This window comes from Apteryx rowi, unplaced genomic scaffold, assembly GCF_003343035.1.
Source record: "Apteryx rowi isolate R43461 unplaced genomic scaffold, aptRow1 scaffold_9, whole genome shotgun sequence".
NCBI classification, from domain to species: domain Eukaryota; kingdom Metazoa; phylum Chordata; class Aves; order Apterygiformes; family Apterygidae; genus Apteryx; species Apteryx rowi.
In genome coordinates, this window is record NW_020451204.1 from 6,518,867 (window position 1) to 6,535,822 (window position 16,956).

The window sequence follows — 16,956 nt, forward strand, 5'->3', positions numbered from 1 at the left end:
TGTCAAAGGGAAGGATATCAGCAATGTGAGCCACAGTTTTGGAGAGGAAAGCCCTAGCAGTGATCCACTGTTTGTCCCTATTTCTGCCACCTAATGTAGTAGAGTGGCGTCAGCTGGGAAAAGGTATAAATGAGAATGATGAAAATAAGCAGGGAAGAGAGATGGGATGCTGAAGAGAAGAAGAGGGAACTGAGCCTCAGTGCTAACATCTATAAGAGGAGATGCAGCAAGGTGGCTGAGCAGCAGCAAGGCAAGAGCATCGAGGCTTAAATAAGAAAACAAACTTCACAGAGGCCCTGCCATCACTCATATCCAGTTGCGCAATCCTGGGAATCTCTTCGATACCTCTCTTCTCTCTTTCTCATGCGAGTCTCCTGCTCCAGGAAAAATGCATCTAAATAAGGCAATTCCTTCATACTACAACCTTCTGCCAGCTCCAGCTTGCTGGCGTTTCAGCAAGGTCCCCGTGGAAAGCTGTCCCCTGAGCAGGGTGGGGAGGTCCCCCATGCTTGCTCCGTGCCAGAACCTGAGCTGAGTCACAGCACCAGGATGTCAGCACACAACAACCAGCAAACTCAGACAGTTGCTATCTCTCAGCTCTGCCAGACAAATAGGATATCCTCCACGGTGCGCAGGAGCCCAGCTGGAGCTGATCTGCACAGGATGCGCTCAGATATCCTGTGGCGACTCATCTCCGTGAGTCCCCGTGCTCACGGGCCTGGCCAGAGGCTGCTCGGGGTGCTGTTTATCCGCTCTGACACTCGCTAGGGTAGTGCAGCTGGGAGATGGCCCTGCTGGATGGGGAGGCGGGGGCCGGGGAATTGGTTGGCTGGGCCCTGTCTGCACGCTTGTGGCATTTTCAAATGTAAACAGGCTTCTGCACAGGAAACCTCCACTGCTGCTGAAGTAACAGGGCTTGGGGGGCCGAAGGCTCCTCCAGGACATCTGCAGAGCTAAAGCAGCAGTGCTCCTCTGGGGTCTCTCCTCTACCAGTGATGTGAAGGATGGGATATCTACAGGCAGCGGGAGTTTGGGGCTCAGTCTTACAATAATCCCATGATAATAGGATTCCTCCATAGCTAGGAGCCCTGCAAAGCTCTTATGGCACAGACTGCTGTGAAGAAAAAACCCAGCTTTGAACTCATTTGATGTCATTCTAATAACTATCTCCGCTGATTTTGATCGTGGTTCATGCCAGTCTGAAAGTAGAACCAGACCCCAACTCTTTATTCCTGGGCAAATCTAGCCCAAATATCCAGGGACAGCACAGAGATCCTGAACAGAAGCTGGTGCTGTGAGCTAAGTCTTGGCAGCCCACTGATTTGGGGTCCCCTTCCAAGCCAAAATGCTGACAAAAGGTTAAAGGGGGAGTTTCTAAGAAATACACCCAGGAGCATCAGGGATCAAACCTACAACTTTGCAGTGGACACAGACAGAGGTCGAGGGTCTGGGAAATGAGGAGGAGCCAGGAACTCGGGGTTCTCTCAGCTTAGGCACTGAACTGCTGTGACCACGGGGAAGTCACTGTCCCAATATAAGACTCCATTTCCCCTCTGCTGTGACTAGAGACTGTAAATATTGTGGGGAAGCAACTGCCTCTCACGGCACAGCTGGATCTTGGCCAAATGCTGTGACAACCATAAGCAATAACAAAAGCTTCCTTGCAGTCTTGCTGCAAGTCCAAGAGATACAAGACAGCTTCAGTGTGCCTCTTATGGTGGTGACGGCCCCTCCGCTGAGGAGGAGTGAGATGAAAAGAGGAAATGGCTACAAATAGTTTCCAGGAAAAAAGGACAGAGAATGGCAGGGAAGCAGGGGCAGGAGCAGTAAACAGAAAGATATTCAATTCTCCCCTTGTGATTTCTTGTCATTCGAGGTATTTATAGCCTGGAAATCTACCGTGGCCACTTAATCATTTGCACTCATTCTCTCCAGCACACAAGCTGTACTGCGATAACCCATCATTGTTGTGATTGTGCCCCGATAATCTTCAGTCTACAATGGGAGGAAAGGCACATACCGGGACTGAGCCAGTAAACGTGCCCCGCCGGGACGGGCAGCCAATGCCCCCTCCCGTTCAGCAGCATGGCAGGGGCTGGCTTGGCTCTGCCAGCCGGCTCGAGGGAAGGAGGCTCTCTGAGCACAGTGCTGACTGTGTGGAAGCAATCCAAGGCCTCTGATTCCCTGTTCTCTGTCCTCCCTCTGACAGAGGTCTTTTCTCTATACTTCCCTCCCACCAGAAGTGTGCTGGTAGCTACTGGAAGTCATGTGGCAGCAACAAACCCCACACCTCTCTTTAACACCTGGGGAGAGCCCTAGCCACACAGTTGGCAGGACCTACAAGGTAGGAATCTGGAAGGAGCCATGCTCTCCTGGCCCACTGGCAGCACCAGCAAAGCCTCCACTGAAACGGAGATTCACGCAGTCCTAGATAGGCATCCAGGTAGTCCCACCCATCTACCCCAGGCAGAAGAAATGACTCACCCAGTCAATGAACTCTGCATAGGGCAATTAGGCAGGGGGCATTAACTAGGGCTGTTCTGCTGAGTCTGCAAACCCCACTCTCAGCCAGAACGGATGTGAGCAGGGAGCAAAAAAAACCCAGAAATAAAAGCCTGGGCAGCTCTCAGTTTGGGATTTCCATCCACATAACCCAGATAAGGTGCTGGCCCTACAGAAGCTTTTTTCTGGGCCTGATTTTCTGCTGACTTCCACCTGGCTAACACTCTCCTAGTGTGAGAGCAGAAGCAGACCCCCATGTTTTTTTTCCAGAAAGGCTAAAAGCCAGTGTATTAACATGAAAACAGGATTACTACCAAGTAGCTTTCACAAACTTGGGAATGGTGCCCAGGAGGCTGAGATCTTGGAAAGATCTTAAGAACTTCCTTGGAGTACTTAATGTTATTTACTTTGCAGCAGGAGAGTTGGAAAAAATGCCAAACAAACAAAGAGCTCCAACAACCCGACACCAGGCTGGGAGCTGCCCAGCTACTACAATTCCCTGAGCGATGGGAGGCACAGAGGCGGTTTGTGTGCTTGTCAGGAGGACCTAAGGAACAGAAAGGCATCTCTGTTCACAGGCAAGGCAAGGAATTGCACAGCAGGCTGCTCCAGAGCTCAATAAGCATTTCACATTTTAACCCCTTGCTGGACATTTTCCAGGCAGGAGAGGGCATTTAAGAGACACAAAGAATACAGTGATGCAGAGCTGATCTACTGAGTCAGAGTGGGTTCAATTTTATAGCGTGTGCGTTCTTAGATGGGACTGTTCCCTTGGCAATCACAAAGAGGTTATTTTCTGGCGTAATATATCTCCTCAGAATGGATTTCGGTAACTTCAAACAACACTTAACACAGGACATTTAATTGATTGGTACTATTAATTATACAGATACCAGCAACTCTGTCCTCCTCAAAAGCTTCTCACCTGAGGAGCTTTGCAAACTATTGATCCTTGCTTTGCTCCTGGAGTGTTTTACAGATAGCTTGCCATGTTCAGACTGACAAAAGAGTCTGAAAGAAACGCAGAAAAGCTCCTGACTCTCGTTCCCTGTTCTTTCTCTTCTGTTTCTCTGTCCCTCTCCTTCAGCAACTTTTATTGGGTTTATTTTGCAGCTGTATTTCTTCCTTTTACAGGAAGGTGCTCAAAGCCACCAAAAGAAACCTCTGGGTCCCCGGCACTAGTTTCATGGAGAGTGCTAGGAAACAGTTCTTTTGGGCCTGAGAGACCAGGCAAATTCAGCATTGGAGAGGTAAGGTAGCTTCTGTGAAGAAGTTACCGTGCCTCTGTGCTGCTGAGGGACACCACCAAATCCCCAGCCTTGGTTTCCCTAGTGAGCTGCACTGGCACACCACTTCCCCACCACTGGTTGGGCAATGCTTCAGGAAAGCATCTGCTGAAGACAGCAAATGGCCTGGGGAGAGATAGATATTAGCAGGTGCTTAGGGGAGAGACTGTGAAGAGAGGCCTCAGCTGGAAAGAGAGAGTTGAAGATGACATCCTGGGGACAAAGAGGAAATGAGCAGAGGCAGTGAGAGAGGGGGAGGCCTGCAGCCTGTGCTGTTTGTGGGACAGTGCGCTGAGAGATGGGCCGACACATCTGGATAGACAGAAAAACTGAAAGGAAGTGTCTTTCATTTCCGCAGTGCAGCTTCTGGCAGCTCCTCCATTATATCACAGACATGGCCCTTCCCACCATACTTCTCTCCAGTTACAGGATAAAGAACCTACCTGATGACAGGAGACTCCCACTGCTGCCGCTGATAATTTTGCCTTTACTCCCCATGTTGGCCAGCTTTGAGGTCTTGAGCGTTCCAGTTTCGGTCAGGTCAATAGCAATTTCACTCAGGCTTCTTGCAGCATGAATCTTGGACTGGAAGTGGACATCGGAGTTAGTAATGATCTAGCACTTCTCTAAAGCTCACAGAAGCAAAAAGACAGTTCACTATGGCAGGAAACAGGCCTCGCAGGAAACAGGCCTCCACAGCAAACTCAGATTATTTTACAAAAACAGAGCAAATCTGGCACTGTATTCCCTGCTGCACTTTTTACATTCTTAAGTGGGTGATATTCTGGCATTGCTTTCTGCTGTTTGTTATTTTCTCTGCTTTGCCATGGACTTTTTCCCCTCTTAAACAAATTGACTATGTATGGAATTACTGTATTAACAAATACAGTAGGAAACCTCTAGTAATGCCAATGTAATGAACTGCAAACCCCAAAGACTAAAGACCAGCTCTAGCATCTAAAGGAAGCCAAGACAGGTCTTTCCATGTTTGCAATGAGGTTTGAACCAAGATACAGTGAGGACATGGCTTAAATGGGCTGTCATGAGAAGATGGAAGAAAATGGAGGCAGGAAAACATGTTCAGGTTATGGTCCAAACTAACAAACAGCATGCAATGCCCTTACTGTAAGGGACCTCTTCAGAATTCAGGACTTCTTAAGGTATTAACATTACTCCAGTAAGAAAACAACAGTCAGCCCCAGCAACTGGCCACAAGCAGCACAGAGAGTCATCCATCGTACCCCACCAAATGTCAATGACCAAGGCACCTCCTGGGGAAAGTAAACCTGCATACTGCATACACCTATCTCAGGAGGGAATGAGTTGACTTCCTAAGACATTGTCCTTTCTCCATTGGTTATGACCAATTGATTTGAAACAATAAGAAACCTAGAAATGAAGTGAAATGAACTCTGGAACTTTCCCTTAGCTGAGCTATGAGATCAGATGTGGTTATGCCGACAGAGCAAATAAAGGCAGAAAACAACATTCAGTGCAAGGGGCTTAGTAGCACCAAGCAATGAAATGAATAGAGTGCCTGGTTGTGGGCTTGGGCTCACTCAGTCTCAGTGGCTGCCTTGCCTCTTCAATACAAGCCCCAGTGTTAGCAGCTCTCTACCTCCAGTTTGGAACCCTGAGAGCATCTAAAAAGTGTTAACCTGAACAAAAGGATCAAGCATGTTCATCAGAGTTGCTGGGTATAGCCCTCCAGTTATAACCCAAGCACTGCTGTAAGGACGAAGCCTACATATGAACAATGTTTTGTGTGGCTGAGAAATTTTCAGTCTTCTTTCTAGCCCGTACAACTTTAGGATCACTTTAAAATAGCACATGCTGTATCAGAACAATTCCCAAGCCCATCTAGTCCCATATCTCATTTCTGACTGGGGTCACATCAGATGCTTCAGAGGAAAAGATAAGGAAACTTTTCAATAAGCAGTTGTGGAATAATCTGTCCACATGAAAAATTTCCTCCTGCCTCTTCTGAATTAAGGACAGGCTTATGCTCTGAACTCTATTTTATGCTTTGGTTGTTGAATTCGCTTCAATTAACAGGCCAGGTTAACAGAGCAGAAAGCTCTAAAAGCCTGTAAGAAGCCTGCTGTCTGTAACATGCTGTGCATGAAACACAAAGATGACTGCTATTTCACTTCTGATCTGGAAATCGGCTTCTTGTTTGCTGACCTTTATATGAATTCTCCAGTCATGGACGGAAAGAGAGTGGAGCTCAGTCCCCTACCCAACAGCCTGCTAGTCCGGTGCTGCTGAAACTCAACTGGTCTGGTCTCAAAGGACCACTGACCTGCAATTTCTGTTTCCTGGAACCCAGAAAGCTGTTGGCACATTGTGTTGGGGGTCTCAGGCTCTTCAGCGGCCCGAAAGCTTTCTTTCAATGGGATGCTGAAAGTCTAGTTCAGGAATACTTGAGCATTCATCTGTGCATCTCCTCAAGGTGAGAAGAGACTCCAGTCATACAGATTTTTGGGTGATGGGCAAACCATTGCAGTGTTAAGAAATCAGAATCTGATTGCCATCCATGTATCAGGGTATGATTTGTTCTCACCAGAACAAAGATGAGATGGGACTACAAGGAAAGCTTGTTCCAACAGCATTTCCAGCACTATTTCACACCCTCAGAAAGATGAAATAATTTTTAAAAGAACTAAGAGTGAATGGATGGCCCAATGCTCAACACGCTGAGCTGCATGCTTGGCTCTGTTAATGATTTGGTGTGGTGTTTTGGGTAAGACACATAAGGTTAAGTTCTTAGCTATCCTCTCTCTCTGTCTGCACATCATTGAAATAATAGTCTGCACATCAGTGAAATAATAAGAGAAGTAAAATGTCTCTGTATTGCATATGGTATTTCTAAGCCTAATTTAAAACTGCACATGAAGACAGCACGGGGAGATCCTCATACTGAAAACACCCACAGAAGTATTACTATAATTTACACATTCTTGTGTACTTAGAGGCTCCACCATTACCATTCAGAGGTAGCTGAATGCCTTACAGGCTTATCTCCACAGCAGCCCCATAAACAAGGAGCATGCACTCACCCCTGTTTGAGGGCAGAGGCAGAGCTACCTGCCAAGATCTCAGAGCAGAGCAAGTAACTGGCACCGATGCTGTTATGCTAATGCTACAATCAGTTAGAAACCTTTCATTTCCAGTAGCTCCTCCCCAGTCCCAGCCCAGGGAGAAAGATAGCAGTATTTTAACCTCTTGGATCTGTGGTTTCTGGTCAGAACCAAGATGTAACAAGATTTGTAAAAGATGTTCTCCAGATAGCGCTGGATGGTTGATTCTAGGTGGATACTACTTTTATCTAACAAGATTTCCTGCCACTGAAGTTTCGATAAGGAGCCTGAGCAGGAACTGCTATCTTGCTGCAATGCCCGAGCTTTAGAGGCAGCAAGTCTTAAGTCTGCTGATACCCTGGTGATTTATCCCCTGCAGATGTACGTATGCTGTACAACCCTACATATATGTAGGGTTATGTATACCCTGTACAACCCTAAGAATGGCCACATTGGTCCAACCCAGCATCTGTCTAACGCAGTATATTGAATCACTGCAGTTGATGTCTAGGAAAGGATATAAAACCCAAGTTTCTACAATATGTTCTCCTGCTCTGTGAGGCAGTGGTTTTCCTGTATTTATTTTTTGGATAGTTTCACTGAGAAGCCTTGTAGTTTATTTCCACTCACATTTAGGCTGCAAATTAGAGCACACACTGGCCCTACCTGTTTGACTAGGCACTAGTTAAAATGCTGAGCACAGGCAGCGCAGCTGGATGCTGTGGTCCTCACCAGCATGCCAAGCCAGCAGCTGCTGGAAGGGTGCCCTCCATTGGGAAAAACTGGTGAAGCCTGGCATCCCTTCAGCTTGGAGAGAAAAAAAAAGCAAACCAAGGGAGAGCAGACACAGGGTCCGCAGGGCAGAGTGAGCTTATTCCATGAAGGGTGCAATCCAAACCTGCTGAAGTAGCAGAGAAGGTTTTAAGATAGACTGTAATTCTGCTAATGGGGCCTTGCAAAACCACTGAGGTTGGAACATCTCCTGAAAGGAGCTGGCTTAATTTTCCCTGCTGCTCATTTCCTGCTTCCTCTGCTGCCTACAGCAATGCCAATCAGTGTCAGGTGGTCTTGTGCTTTGGACAGTCACTGATCAAGAGCAGGAATGAGACCAACAGTTCATTTCATACAGGCCACTGAACAGCAGCTAGCGCGAGGTCTGGGCTAGGTGTTGAACTGACAGCACATGAGTGGAAAGCTGGATTACATCCCATTAATGCTCCCTTGGGCCTTGCAGTCCCTCCAGGCTAAAACATTTTAAAGCATTCAATGCCGACCTGCCAAGTCTCATTTACATGGAGGGAGACTCGCTCATTCATGAGTCATTTCAAAGCATGGGGCCAAACTGATCCCTGGTGCTGTTCTGACAGGGTCAGAGGGAGAAGAAAAATCCACCAGTGAGAAGTGAGAGTAGACTGACACCAGGAATCAATTTGTCCCTCTTGCTTGCAGCATCAAGGTTTTGCTGCAGGTGTTTCAGTAGGACATTTTGAACCTCCTTGCCTAGTTTCTACCAGACTCATCTGCCACAGACTTGCGCTTGGAGAAATATGCTATTCGAAATTCCCACACAAAGAGAATTCTTAAGGCCTCTAGGCCAAACATTTGATTAACTTGGTGGAGTCAACAGAGCATAGACATGGCTTCAAGTCCTGATGCATCTGTCTCCTGAAAAAAAGGGAAGCTGACAGGAGTTCTGCATGCTGACGTGTTCACTTGGAAAGCTGGGAATCTTTTCAGTCTCCATGTTATGCTTCAATTGCAGGGAGAAAAGAGACAGAATCAGCAGGGAGCAAGATGCTGGGAACTCAGCAAGCTGGCAGGAGTTCAACACGGAGCAAGGCTGAAAAAGAAGGCTGGGATCTCCTTTCACTGCAGAAGGGTCAAAATCCATGCAGGTTGATTTTATTTCATTTTAAAATCAAGTGAATTTTTTTTTCCCATGGAGCTGTGCAGAAGGTCCAAATCCAACTGATGCCCAGTTATATAGGGAGCATGGAGTTCAAGCTTGCTTTCTCACCATGGCGTATTTTATGCCATCTAACCTACATCACTGGAGCCAGTTTGGGCCCAGCAGGTTTCTTTTCAGTTTGTTTTTAGTTGTCTTTCCTTTGTCAAAACCATGAAAAATGCCAAGTTTGGACATAAAAGCAGGGAGTATCTAAGTTTTGCTTTGAAGTTGGCGATTCATCTGAAGTGGAGACTGAGATTTAAGGGGATGCAAACCCATGTGACATAAAACTGAAAAAATGTTTCTCTAAGCCTTTGAGTGCTGAAACGAGAACATTTCACACTGCTCCACTTTGGAATATTCTTTACTGATTTTCAAAAGCAAAGCATACATGGGCACAGTGTCCTGAAGTGACCAGCAGGATGAATTGAACAAATCAATTAAAATTGATGGATCCATCAATCTTGACAGTGTCATATTAAAGACGAGGACAACAGACTAAAATACCAGCTCCCTTAAGAGAAAGGGAAAAAATATTTGCGCGTCTTAACTTCAAAGCCTCAGTGTGACCACTGGGATTATTGTAACAAAGCGCTCTGACATGGTCACAGACGTGACAGATTGACAAACGAGGGCTGGTGGGTGGTGCTGTCTGTAAGAGTGTGAGAGAGGGGAGATCAGATTGAAACACAATCTGCCAACAACAAAAGAAGTCACTGAAGGAAAGTCCTGGGCATTTAAGAGACTCAGCTTTTTACCAAAGAAATGGGAGGAGGAGGGGAATCTCCTTTTGTTTGTTGGTTGCTTGTGACCTAAATACCTTGCAACTAAATCAGGGAATCCATCTGGCTAAAAGTAAGAAAATAAACTTTTGTTTGTTCACTGAGTTGTTTTTATTGAGAGCAACAGCTGGGCAAAACAGAGAGGGCTGTGCATTGCCTTGGTGGTGCTGAGCAAAAGTGGAAATCCCTTACCTGGTTTTGGCTGAACATGCAATCGTGTCCATATTCACAGCTGGCACACAGGCAGGGGTGGGAAGTTAGCTATGCCTCCTAAATTCAACATAGTTCACAGCCACAAAGATGAACCCTAACAATTTTTTGCATAAGAAGGGACCATGCCAAAGTTACTGTTACCATGCGTTCTGCCCAAGGCATCTGAAAGTCTTACCTGCTCTACAATAAAGCAACAGAGCTCATGCTAGGGAAAACAAATGTCAAAAGGGTTTAGAGTGAGCTGGACTAATAGCACACTGATGGCCCTTTTTATAACCTCAGTGAGTCAATTCAATTCACTTAACTGGCATAAAAATAATGCAGCAAAGAAAAACAACAACCAAAAGGTTTTTCTGCCAGTTTAGCAGGCTGAACTGGCTCATGAAGAGGCCTCATAAGGCCAGTGCCCATGCAAGGGAAGGAGCAGCTCTTGCTTGAAAAGGAAGGCAGTGGACTGCCCTTTCAGCAATAGCAAGATGTTAGATCGTTTCAGCCATTTGATGGGATGTCACCCTGCACACGCCTGACGTTTCACCAGAGGTAGGGGGCAAACACAGGCAGCCCCTTTAGCAGGCACCCACTCAAGGCAGTCTTTATCTTATCTGTAAAAATTTACACCAGCGTGCTCATATGGAGAGTGGCATCTCCATGAAAAGTCTCTCTTAGGTCTCCAAGTGATCTCGAAGTGATCTCCTGCTGTTCTGGGCATGCCTAAAATGACTGTTGCTGAAAGGAATTAGGGGAAAAACACACACTCCTGTTTTCAAGATGGTTTCTTTTGTGCATTGATCAGCCCTTTGTGTAGCACCAGATCAGACAGCTCCTTCTAAAGCCAAGCCATTAGTACCCCCCTTTCTGGTGTGAGACACTGCAGGAAAAGAGAAACAATATCCTTACCCTTCACTGCTAGGAGAATATGACAGTAAAAGGCAAGGGACAGCAAGAAGGATTCAGAGACGGGTTTGAAGCTACTTTAAACTTGGTTATTGGAAGCTGCCCTGACTTTATGACAGAGTTCAAGAACCAGAAGACACGTGGAAACAATCCAGACAGGGACATGATCCTCTTTGCCTGCAAACCTTGGTTGCTCTGATTTAGCCACAAGTCAGTACAACTTTCCCCTCAATCCTCCCTCCTGTAGACATGAATTTGATACTAATGTCCTCATTCTGGCCAAAGCCAGCAGGCATTTTGAATCAGTTTGCCCTTGTTTCATCTCAAGCGGAAAGAGAAGGCAGTGAAAGAGTCACCATTCAGCTCTGACCTTGCTAGGAAGGTGGGGAGTGAGAAGTACTCACCCAAACTCAACGTGAACATCCCACCTCCAAAATGCTTACCTTGCTTTGCTTTCTGTCCAGATAGAACTGATGTTGACTAATGGCCATAGCCCAGATAGACTTTATCAGTGCTGGACAGGCGTACCAGGTATGCACAGCGATGCCACTATGCCCAAAAGTCCTCCTGGTCACAGACGCCCTGGAGAGGAGGAAAGAATGAACAGGGGTTACACAAGGTTTCCTCGGATGGGTTCTGCTGCAGAAAATAACCACAGACCTCATAGTAAAGGCTGCTCTCCTTAGTGAGCACACCCTTGTGCTAATGGGAAAAATGTTTGTAGAACAGTAATAAATAGCTATTCAAGCCAAGAGAGCCTTCGCTTACTGTACTAGTCCAGTTTGTCCAGTTTGAACTGAACTCCTGGGTTTGGTTCAGCTGACGTCGGCCTGTTACGTGTCCCAGAGGAGTCAGTAATGCCAAAGTGCCTGTGGATCCTGTGTGCCTCACATGCTGAGATGCCTGAGGCAAAGCCTTCATCCCCTCCACTACCTCCGGCTTTGGACAGTGGCTCCCAAATATCAGGACCTTCGTGAAAACTAAAGAACTACAGGATCAATGGCTGCTTTAAAGAACATGGGAGAAAAATTTCAGGTACCTTGATTTCCCCGCTTCTAAACGGCAGCAGGACTCGCCATATGGTATGGAGTTGTGCGGCTCAGAGAGGGCTGCCTAGTACTCTGGAGAGAAGACTGCTACTCAGCGATTAGCTGAGTGAATATAAAAACAGGAAAAATAAGAGCTAAATGTTTCCTCTTTGGGACTCCCAATGGTCCTCAAATATTAGCAACAAATACAGGTTAGGCTTCCCCATGCTTTCACAGCTGTACAAACCTGTCTGATTATTCCTCCTCATCCCTCAACTCTAACCTCAACAACAGAGCCCCTGACACCTACACGCTGCTGGGTAAGTACTACACAGGCTCACAGCATCCTGGTTTACAGAACTCCTCCCACCGCAGGGACATAAAATTGGCTGAATTAAACCAAGCCACTAATCTCCAGAGTCCAGAACACATGAGATCCTCCTCTGCAGTCTGTTAAAAGAGTCTATTATGGAATCTGATTATGAAAATGAATGCGAGCACAGGAATACAGGGTAGCCTAGAAATGCAATGCTTTGTTATGGCCTTTCACTTATGGACATGGATGGTGAAGAGAGGCCAGTGCAAGAGACGGCCAGAGGTTTAAGGCATGCTATGGAGGGGCTGCCGCGGTCCATAGCCCGCAGGCACCTTGTGCAATGCAGATAGAGGTGATATTGCAGGACAGCCCAGGAACTCTATTGTGCAATGCAAGGGACGGGCAACTCTTTCCCCAGCCCTCTGAAGTGCTCGTGTGTTAAAGCGCTGGTTCCCCTCTTACATCTGCACTGGCAACCTCCCCTCTGGTGTCCCTGTCCGAAACTGGAGGCAAAAGCGAGGGGGAGGGAAAGTACAAGGTGAGAGAAAGTTGCGATAGAGCCGAGAATGAAAGAAAAGTGAAATCCTGCAGCAAAACGGTAACTGCTGGCCAGATTTGGTTTGGGAGATGGGTGACAGCTCTTGTGTTGAGGCCTTTTCAGCACTGCAAAATGTGTTACTGACTCAAATCGTTAAGCCACAAATTGGAGTGAAATATCCTCTGAGAAAACAGCCACGGCCAATGTAAACAAGGCTTGTGACAACTGAAATCTCATGTTTCAGTGCTACCCTGGCTTGAGCCCTTTCCGTCCTGCCCTGTCCCGTCACAAGCATTGCCCTTTCCATGGATGCAGCAGCATGGAGGCAGACGGTCCTGATGAGGAAGGATGCTGGGCAGCCCCATCCCCATCACTGGACATGGAATGAGGGCTGTGCTGGGAGGTGCTCGTGGAGCTGAGGCTGAATGGGGGGATTCAACTCCGGGTGCTTTATACCGGTTTGAGGGACACAAATTACTGCAGCACATTGGCATATAAGGCTCTGAGTCATTAAAGCACTCAAACATGTTTGAGCCTAAATCTTGGTGTCATCCTATTCAATTCAAACATAGCTACTTGTTTTGAACTCTTGGAAACAAACTCCCCAAACCATTCATCTTCTCATCTTAAAAGCAGTGATTTCCTAATTTTTTTCTCTTTGGGATCTATATGCGTTTCCCGTCAAAACTGCAAAACCCATTAGAAAGTCTGCATACTTAGATGATCCCAGATATGGGCTTGCTTTTCACAGCTATCTTTTGAGGAGCTGTTAGAAATGGCCCATGGATGTTTTTTCCACGACTTTCCTCCATGCATGCCACACGCGATATGGAATTAACATTGTTGGATGTGCAACATTGTTGGATGTGCAACATTTTGCTCCTTTAAGGGACAAGGAGCTGAGAGGAAGAGAGGCGAAATGCCTTGCTCAGGAGGGGAGCTATGGGCAGAGGCAGGGCTAGAAAGGCCCAGCCCTCACCACAGCCGCCGAGCCGAGCCTGCTTTCCTGAGCCCTTGCGCCTGCGAGCGTGGCTTGGCTGACTCAGGCTCTGGTTTGGCTATACGGAGAGGAATGCTGAGAGAGCACCGTGCTGGCTACTCCTCCTCCTCCGCACGCCGAGTAACTCCTCATAGGAGTCCATCCCACTTGGCTGGGAGACTACATGCAGCTTGCGCTCCGTTCCCACCGTACCACTGCAATGTGCGTTACTGCTTTACGCTCGGAGTGCCCGTTTGGCACAGGAGATGGGAGTGAAGCACGTGCTGTCTGGCTATTAAAATCAGCCGAGTTCATTCCCACACAGTGAGAAAGTACCAAGGAGTATCCAGGACCATTCACATAGGAAAGGGCTTTGTCCTCACAGCACTGTTTCAGAAAAACAGAGTAGCGGAATAAAAAACCCAAAGTTGTTCTGTGTCAATAATTCCTACCACTTACATTCAAAGGACGCACAGTTGGAGACACAAGAGGTTCCTCTGCGTGGCCACATTTCGTGCACGACATTGAGTTGCAAACATCGCAATGATTTTAACGTCCCAGAGCTATTGCTTTCTTTTCCTTGCAATTGCCGCTTACAGGAAATGGCCAGTCTTGGCGCTTAGGGGATTCTTGCTGCTGTTTGTTTGCAGCGTGCATTTCTGACGCGTTGCCTGCTGACTAAGGTTTGGGGGGTGGAAGGAGTACACCACCCCCGGCTCCTGGTGCTGGAAGATCTCCCAGCGTGTTCTCAACTTTGGGAATTTGCTCTGCTGGATTTCATGGGACTATTTACATGCTTAATATTAAGCAGATGAGTAAATGCTCTGCTACCCTGGAGCTGCAGATTGCTAAGAGCTGTTCTATTCAGTTTTTGCTTTAACAAAATATATCTATGGATACAGGCACCTTCATATTGGTGTGACTATGTCCACAGCAGGACAAATAGATACAGAAGCTGAATGCAAAATTGCCTTAATCAAAGTACATGTATTGCTGTACAGATAGGCATGGGAAACAGGTGAAACAGGATCACAGTTGAGTGATCAGCAAAACACGCTACTGCCCAGTAGCACATCAAATCAGTCTGGAAAACAAAGATAGTTTCTATCAGCCTTATTCATGCTTTACGTTTCAAATGGGACATGGATTTTAATGGGAACAAGTTACAGAGCAGTATACACACCAGGGGATCTTTTTCCCCATCCACTGTACCCACCCACTAACGCAAATGAGTAAGGGGTGCCTCTAATCACTGCATTTTGCAATACAGTCATTTGAACTCACTCTCCCACGTTAGGTCTCGAAAGGAAGAAATAAGACTCCTTTGCCAAAAAGACTGATGGGCTTTGATCCAGACTGCCGGTAAACCTCTGGTACAGTGCCATTCCTTTCAGCTGAACCGCTGAATATTTACAAGGGAGCGCGTGAGCACAAAATCTGGCGCCCATCTCCGGGCTCCGGCACAGGGACAGGGACAGGGAGGAAGCGGACCCTCATTCAGCGCGCAGCGGCTGCCGGCGGCGCAGCCGGGGCACCAGCCCCGCGGTGCCAAAACGGGGGGGGGGACCAAAACCGCAGCCTCAAGCACACCCACCCGAGCACAAAACCCCTCTGCTAGGAACGAGCGGCCCCCAGGTCGGCACCCGCTGCCTTGCTCGCGGGCGGCCGGTTTGCAGGCGAGCTGCAAGCGGGAGCGGCCCCAAAGCGGCGGGGGGCGGCGGGGGGGACCCGGCCCCCGCGGCTCCCCGGCTCCGCGCCCCGCGGCTCTCACCTGCGCGGGTCGTGCACCTCCACCGAGAACTTCTTCTCGCGGAAATAGAGGTTCTCCAGCTGCCTCCATTGGAAGATCTGCGGGGACAAGAAGGGCGTGAGGTGCCGCTGCCGCCGCGCCGCTCCGCGCTGCTCCGCGCCGCTCCGCTCCGCCCCGCCCCGCCCGGCCCCGCTTCCTGCCCCCCGCCGCACCGCCCCCGCCCCCGCCGTGGGGCTCCCACGCGAGGCGCGGGGGTGGCGGCAGGGCGGTGGCGAGAGGAGTCGGGAAATTCCTGCGGTGCGAGCTGGCCGCAGCACGGTTGCGCTTAACGGGATTAAAGACGGATTTAGACGTATGCAACCCCCGGGGTCCGGTCGCTTTTATCCTGCCAGCGTGGGCAGCTGGTGTCGACTCGCCCCTCGCACAAGAGGCTGCGGCTGCTCTTCCCCCGCGCTGGCAAGCTTTGCAGGGCAGACCTCAGAGGAGCGAAGGCAGCCTCGCTTTGTGAATCGGATCTCCGCTAATGTGAACTGCACTGCTCCGTGGAAGGCGGCCGCTCCAAGAGCCACTCTTCTATCCCAACTTCCTTTCACAGGGAATCAACAAAAACTCGCACAAATCTTACTCAGTGGTGGCAGTTTATCCGTGGTGCTGACAGCGCCCAGGGTGGTGCCAGAACCCCAGTTTGCAAGGACAGTGTGAAACACGGCAGCAAGTAATGCTCGTGCCTCCTTTTTACAGGCTGCCCCACCTCGGAGCACCTTGCAGACAAAATCAGTGCTGTCACCAAACTGGGGAAACTGAGGCACAAAGTGGGTGAATGATTTGCCCATGGTCACTCAGTACTTCAGTGCAGTCAAGGAGTAAAATTTGACTCTCCCGGGTGCTAGCTCGGTGCCCCCACCTCCACGTAAACATGGGCACGTTTCCCAGGGGCTCTGCCTGCCCTGTGCGTGTCCATGCCCCTGGGCACAGGGACGCACAGAGGCTGCGTCTTGTTCATGCTTCCCCTGTTCCCGTGCCTTATTTAAGGGTTTCTGCTGCGAAGCAACTCTGGCCTCCCAGGCGGGAGGGAGGGAGGGAGGACAGAGCATACGAGCAGAACACAGCGCGGTGACTGCAAACATCATGCCAGCTCCTGGCCTCCTCGTCATCACAAGCCGGGGACCAAAAATCAAAGCGGCACCCTGACTTCCAGGCTGCTGATCGACGGAGAGGAGGCAGTCTTCCCCCTCTAGCTATTTCACTCTTTGCCTTGCTTGCACTCGCCCTGGCAAAACTGCAAAGCTCCGGGGTGGTTACCTTGCCGCTGCTGAGCGCAGCCAGCAGAGCTTTCCCTGGTTTGTACTCCCTCTCCTACTACGAGCAGCTTCTGCTGAGTTCCTGTCCTACCCCTAAGGAAGGAGCTGGCTCCTGCCACACGGAGATAAGCCGCTGGCCAGTGTCAGCCTTCTGGAGATAAGTAAACAGGAGGCATAATTTGATTTTCCCTGATTAAGCTGCTATGGACGTGAAATCTAGAAAATAAAGGGAGCCACGGTGGGGGGGGGGCAAATATTTTCCCCTCGCTAATACTTCAGGGGCACCAGAATTCAAAACATGCCTGCTGTTTGTGTTTGTAAAAGTTTCCAACCGAGCGG

The 16,956-nt window shown here is 48.6% G+C and overlaps 1 protein-coding gene across 1 annotated transcript in view; it reads right to left on the reverse strand.

The window, feature by feature from the left end:
• The window catches only part of FRMD4A (FERM domain containing 4A), a 215,620-nt gene that overhangs the window by 23,093 nt on the left and 175,571 nt on the right, over window positions 1–16,956 (reverse strand). The window contains exons 12-14 of the mRNA XM_026091166.1: window positions 15,338–15,414; window positions 11,149–11,287; window positions 4,232–4,373 (exon numbers count right to left, since the gene is read on the reverse strand). Coding sequence (XP_025946951.1) covers window positions 4,232–4,373; window positions 11,149–11,287; window positions 15,338–15,414 — 358 coding nt within the window. The remainder of the gene's footprint in view (window positions 1–4,231; window positions 4,374–11,148; window positions 11,288–15,337; window positions 15,415–16,956) is intronic.